Source organism: Helianthus annuus, chromosome 3, assembly GCF_002127325.2.
Source record: "Helianthus annuus cultivar XRQ/B chromosome 3, HanXRQr2.0-SUNRISE, whole genome shotgun sequence".
Taxonomy (NCBI): domain Eukaryota; kingdom Viridiplantae; phylum Streptophyta; class Magnoliopsida; order Asterales; family Asteraceae; genus Helianthus; species Helianthus annuus.
The window spans coordinates 96,286,343-96,292,947 of record NC_035435.2 but is presented as its reverse complement, the minus strand read 5'-3'; the positions used below and the strand labels follow the sequence as shown (position 1 = coordinate 96,292,947).

The following is a 6,605-nucleotide window of genomic DNA, read 5'->3' as shown; positions in this document are numbered from 1 at the left end:
CGTATCTGAAGAATGTGGTGGCATCGGTCACCGGACCGAGAACTGCCAAGCCACCGCGGATGTGAATCAAGGGTATGGAGACCGGAGGCAATACGATATGAACTGCAACACTTACCACCCCGGGTTGAGGAACCATCCTAACTTTAGGTATGGTAAAGCTTCTAACCAAATGAACCAGAATTTCCAATCGGGAAATCAAGGGGGGTATTCGCACCAAACTCGCCAAGGAAGTAACCAAGGGGGTTACCAAAGGAACTACAATCAAGGCGGTAATGGGAGTGGCAATTCAATCTCTCAAATGGGCGGTGATGACTCGATAAATTCTAAGTTTGATGCACTCATGAATGCTATGAATGCCCTCACTACTTCAAATCAAGAGATCAAATCCGAAATGAAGAAGGAGTTTGAGGTGAGAGACAAGTCGCACAAGGCGTTGGAAAAGCAAGTGGGCCAACTTGCGGAAGAAATGGCCCAAATTCGTGGAAGTGGAGGAAGACTTCCAAGTGACACCACAATGAACCCGAAGAATCAAAGCTCAAGCACGAGCAATATGAGGAATGTACACATTAGCGCGGTAAGTCTTCTTCCAAATGATGAAATTTGTAGTATTCAAAGCATTCCACCACCACAATATGTTGATGGTGTAGTGGAAGATATAAGTGATGAGCCGGAAAGTGAAAATGAACAAGAAACGACTTCACAAAGTAAAATTGAAAATATAACTAAGAATCCTTTGTGTGAAAATTGTTTAAATCAACTTAACCCGATTTGTAGGACCGTATTTGACAGTCGTGTGAGTCAATCAGAGCTAGCAACTACCGAAAATGCAACGGAAATACAAAATCGGCATGAATCAAAACAGAAATGAGTAGAAACAGAAGGAATTCACTTTAAAACAGTTTTCTCATTCAATCTTCACAAAATACACGAGCAGCAGTTCGGCTACACGGGAGACATGAACGTACAAAATGAGAAAACAACTTGGGTATTTATAGGGGACAGGGTTTCGCTTTTGTGACATGTCCATATGAGCGAAACCTTAAGCTTGGGGTTTCGCTCATGTGACACTATGTCCATAAAAGCGAAACCTCAACATTAAAACCCAACATTTACACCTATATAATACATAATTAACACATCTAGACCCTATACAATGATCAACTAAGACTAAGACGCAGGCTTTAGACATTCGTGCACCAACAAACTCCCCCTTGGATACAGCCGCAGTCTTCAGTCTTGGTCTTCGGATCCTCATAACGACTTGAACTTTTCTTCGTGTTGCTTAGGCTTTCTCCTAAGAGCATTCCTTATCATGTCGTTCTCTTTCTTTCTCTTCTTATCCTCTTCAGCTTGAATGTGCATCCATTTGCCTTTGTTCTCATCAAGCTTTTGACGTTCACGAGCAGCTTTCCTTTTCATCTTCTCTTCGAGCGACCACCATGAAGATTTCCATTTACTTTCAGAGTTGATACTTTTCTGAAATCAAAGGGTTACAACTCTCTGAAATTGCATGGCCTGCTCTCTGTCCTCTTGCTGATAGTGAATTTTGTTGATGAAAAGACATTCGATATCCTTTGCTGAACAATTCACAAGCCACATAGGATCATAAACATGAATCTCTCTCAATTCTCCACCTGCTCTGTAAGTAATCACTGCTTCAGTAGTAATGCAACTATAAACCCGGCCCATGAAGCCTTTGTAAAACTCTTGCTCCATTGGAGGAACTGGTATAGTCTTCATTGTTTTCGGCTTTTTCACATTCAGAATCGTTTCTTCAACACCTGTCACTGGATCTCTTCTTGTAACTCTCTTCGGATAGTGTGGCTTCCAGTGCTTGAAGTCTCTCAAAGCCTCAAACTTGATCAAACCCCACATAGCAATGTCGTTCTTCCTGACATTATATCCCAAAGTTCTAACCTTTGACAATTCATCCACATCCCACCATGGAAGTGACATAATATCATGTAAAATACTGCACGCCACATTCTCTTCTTATCGCATACGCATTAACTTGAGGTAAGAATCCCCAACTGATAATGTCACCGTGAGATACGCTTCTATCACGTTGATAATACTTCAAAGGCCGTTTGAACTTCCTCTCGTGACTAACTTTAAACCATTTCTTTCTTTCTTCTTTTGCCATATCTTTTTGCGTTCGGTCAAAGTTTTTGTCTTTCAGAATTTCAGCAACTTTCCTTTGCAACTCATCACGGTTCTCCTCAGTAAAGAATTCCATTAACGTTGGCAACTGTGAGGTATCTTCATTAATGCTTTCATCATCTGTCCAGTCTTCGACTTCAACTCTATCATACAAGTCAGCATCTTCAACATACTTATACTGGTAATCACGCTGCTGATTGATGTCAAAGGCATTCAATTCTTCTTCAAAGTCGAATTTAAAATCAGGATCCATCACACGAGTCATTTCCTTAATTGCTTCCATCGTGTAAGTATGGAAATGCTCTCCTTCTTCACGATAAGTATCTAACCTCAAGATCAATTTCTCAGCTTGTTGAACATTCTCTGCATCATCTGACTCCCCCTGTCTATCAGCTCCCCCTGATTCTTCATTCACAGAATCATTCATCAAATTATCAACATTCTGTTCAGCAAAAGCTTCAGTAACTTTCAACCCAGTACCACCCTGAGCATCATCGTCATCATCATCTTTACCTGAACCATGACTGCTCGCAGAGTATACTTTCTCATCTTTGCCATCTTCCTCTTCATCCTCTTCTTCTTCATCATCCTCATCACTATCACCCATTAACTCTTCAAGAGGAGTATAATCCTCAAACAGGCCAGAAACTGTAGAAATAGGCTCGGGATTATCAACCACCATTGAAGGACAATCGATCTTTCTGTCACTGCAGAACTTCCTTCAACTCCTTTGCCTTTGTCTTTCATTTGTTCATCTATTTTGGCTTGACGTTCTGCTCTGAGCTCTTCAACTTGCAGCTCTTCAAACTTTTGCTCTACAGACGTTCCGAGCATGCTTTCAACTACTTTATTCAACATGTAGAACTCGTGATCTCTGAAAGCTTTAGCTGCTTCAAGTTCTTTGTTCTTCAACTTGAAATACTCATTTTGTTCATCACGTCTAGTCTTTTCTTCTTCTAGCTCAGCAATTTTCACTTTCAAAATATCAATTTCTGACTGATCAGAATCAATCTTTTTCACCAACTCTTTATTATCAATCTCCAACTTCTTCACACGCATTTCTAGAATTTTCTCCCCATCAGACACCTTCTTGTTTTCAGCGGCTAGCTTCTTGTTCTCAGCAATCACATCATCAACCTTCTTTTCAACATTTCTTACTTGTGAAGTGTTTGCGAAATCAAAATCTCCAACATCATCCAGGCTCACATTCAAATTCGAAGGAACATTTGGAAAGTTACGGAATCCCGCAGAACCCGGTGTAAGTTGACCTTGGGTGAGTGGAGGTGTTTGAAATATTTCTTGTGAGGTGAGAAGGGTTTGTTGTGGTGGTGGTGAATGATGTAGTGGTGATGGTTGTCTTGGTGGTGTTGGTTGTTTAGGTGGTGAGGATTGTTGTGGTGGTGTAGGTTGTCGGGGTGGTGATTGGATTGGTGATAGTGGTGGTGTTGGTTCATGTGGTGGTGTAGGTGGCTTCTTGGTTTCTTTGGTTTGTTTCTTCTTTAGCACAATCTTTGGCATTTTGATCTTTGGAGAAACCTTGCGAATCTTTGGAGAAACTACTTTCTTTCTAGCTCCAGCTTTCTTTCTGCCACCTGGAGGAGATTGTGATTCAGAGACATGTTCTGGTGAAGGAACGTAAGCAGCATCATCGTCCTTCTCTTGTCTCTTTCTCTTTCTCAACAACTTCTCTTGTTCTCTTTCTTCCTGAACTCTTCGTAAATGTTCAGTTTCATCAATTTCATCATCTGAAGAGCTCGAGGAGCTTGTAGTATCTTTATTCACATCATCCCCCTCAATATCATCAACAATCTTTTCTTTTCCTTTCTGGGCTTCAACATTAACAACTTTATCAACATCAGCAACCACTGTTGGCCCTGTCTCCAAGACATCAGTATCAAACAAATCATCAACATTAAATGGATCATCTTCCGCAGTTACCACTGTTTCCTTTTCCACAGTGACCACCTGTTAAACTTCTTCAGGTTCATCAATCAAAGATGTTTTTGCAGCTTTCTTTTGCTTCTTCTTTGGTTGTGAAGAAGATCCCTCATCCTTTTTAACAATAGGAGTGGCCTTTCTGCGTCTTCTCCCAGTTTCTTTCACATACCATTCATTCTTTGTGTTTTTGAAATCTTCAAGAACTTTTAACTCCTCAGCATACGCTGCCTCTTTCATCTCAGCTTCATTTCTCCAATTCTGGTGATCTACTGGATCTGGATCAAAATAATTTGCATCTTTTATGAAACCAAAGAATGCAGCACTAACTTTCGGTTCTGGATGATTCGGGTGGTATCTCACAATCTGCTTAAGCGTATCATTGCTCATGTGTGATTGTATCAACAAGTCATCTTTTATATTTCGATCAATTTCCGGATAAGCGTGATCAATCATCATCTGCACGAACCTCGGATACATCCAACTCTTGTTGCCTGTCTTGGTATTCTCAGCCATGTAATGGAATACAATGTGTGAGAAATTGTACTTTTTGTTCAACACTAACGATGTAACCATATTCATTTGATAATCACGCATTGTATCATAGCTTCCTTTCGTATGACTCAAAGCCATCAACACACAGTGAATAATAAACTTGTATGGCTTTGTAAACTTTGACTTCAAATAATTTCCAGCATTCAAAGCTCCTTGATAGCCCATTCTTAACATACAGCCTTTCACCATTCTTTCTGGATATCTCATTGGAGAATCTGGTTCATTTGGAAAGTTAACATCTTCACGGATAAGCGCTTCAGTGACTAGAATCTTTTCCTCCTTGCCATGCACCTCAACAATTGATGAAATTACTTTGTTTTTATCATCATAGCTTGCATTGTTCCAGAAACGTTCAATGTGAGATTTGTACAGTGGTCTTTGATCAGTAAGTGCTTTCTGAATGGGAATACGACCCATGAATTCCAATATGCCACTAAACTTGGCCAGCTTGGGGTTTTTCTGAATGTCCAAATCACAACAACTGTTGTGAAGAGGATCAAAGACAACACTAGATCCCTGCAATTCAACAATACATACACTGAATCAGACACTTAGAAAAATTTCAAAAGTTTACAAGTGATCACACATGATACCCTAAAAGCGAAACCACTTATGCACTAAGAACGAAATCACAAGTCGTGACATTAAAGAGAAATCACAGATTGTGCATAAGAGCGGAAGCTCATGATTTACTCATGAGCAGAACCACGTACAACCCAAAAAGCGAAATCATCAGTAGACACTCAAAAACTGATCAAATCTCAAAATTGAACCTATTATCTTGTTAAAATGACAATTCCGACATTTGGGGTTTGTTTTGATTTTACTTTTGATCTATTAAACTCTCTAGATCTAAGATTGTACTACCCGGACATCAACAAACATCAACAAACAACATATTTGAAACAATCAACACTCAAAGATGTAATCTAGACATCAAACCGACTGCACAGGTTTATTTTCAAATGTCCATTTGAGAGTTAATGCCCTAAATCTAAGTTTCGTTCAACAGACATGGCCGACAGTTCAAATATCAAATGATATAGGTCAAATTGAAGCATAATCAACCTTGCCCATGATCAACAACTATGAGAATGATAAAATCTGTAGAAATTTGAGCAGCACTTCGCCTGAAATTGGACGTTTTAGGGTTTCGCTTATAATCGCCGGAGAAGAAGGGCTTATGAGCGAAAGGGGTGAAAAGTGACGTATGAGCGAAACCCACTGGCTTATATAGATGGTATGGTTTCGCTCTTACGACCAATGACAAAAGAGCAAAACCTTAAGAGACATACAAGCAAAACCTCATGAAGCATCTAAGAGCGAAACCTTTGTTTTAAGTGACCTTAAAAGCGAAATCATTGTTTAGGTGACACATGAGCGAAACCATGTAGTTGTTTTCAAAAAATTAACTTTTTAACACTTTTCAGATTAACCACCGTCACACCCAGTTGACCAAGTCCAAGTTAATGACCTTGGACAACTGCTTGGCCCACCAAGTCCAAGTTAATGACCTTGGTTGACCGAATTATGAAGCACGCAGTTATTTCATTCTGAAAATAGTTCAAATGAATGAAATTTTGAACATTTTGAACTTCCAAACACTTTTCAATTGTCCAACACTGTACCAATCATTGTTCTGCATCACCAGCTTACCCAGCCCTCATCAAACACTGACATGATCTGCACTAAGCTTTGATCGTCCGATTCCCAATGTCAGTTGTCGAAAATAAAATGAGAAACTAAAATCTTTTTGGATTTTTAACTGAATAAACTGAAAACTGTACACACAATCTTTTTGTGAGTGTGCTAGGGGATCATATCAGCTGCCGACTAGACACTAGCACCATTAAGCTGTTATTTCATTTTAAGCATTAAACAATTCGCGTAGATTGCCGATATACTGATCCTCTTAAATTCTCACAAAACCTTCAATCTGTTCGGGATACAGAATT

The 6,605-nt window shown here is 39.6% G+C and overlaps 1 protein-coding gene across 1 annotated transcript; it reads right to left on the bottom strand.

Moving 5' to 3' along the window:
• Positions 1-1,960: 1,960 nt before the first annotated feature.
• LOC110931555 (nuclear polyadenylated RNA-binding protein 3-like) lies at positions 1,961-2,767 on the bottom strand. Its single transcript, XM_022174941.1, has one exon. It carries the CDS (start codon positions 2,765-2,767, stop codon positions 1,961-1,963), a length of 807 nt encoding a protein of 268 aa, XP_022030633.1.
• Positions 2,768-6,605: the final 3,838 nt, after the last annotated feature.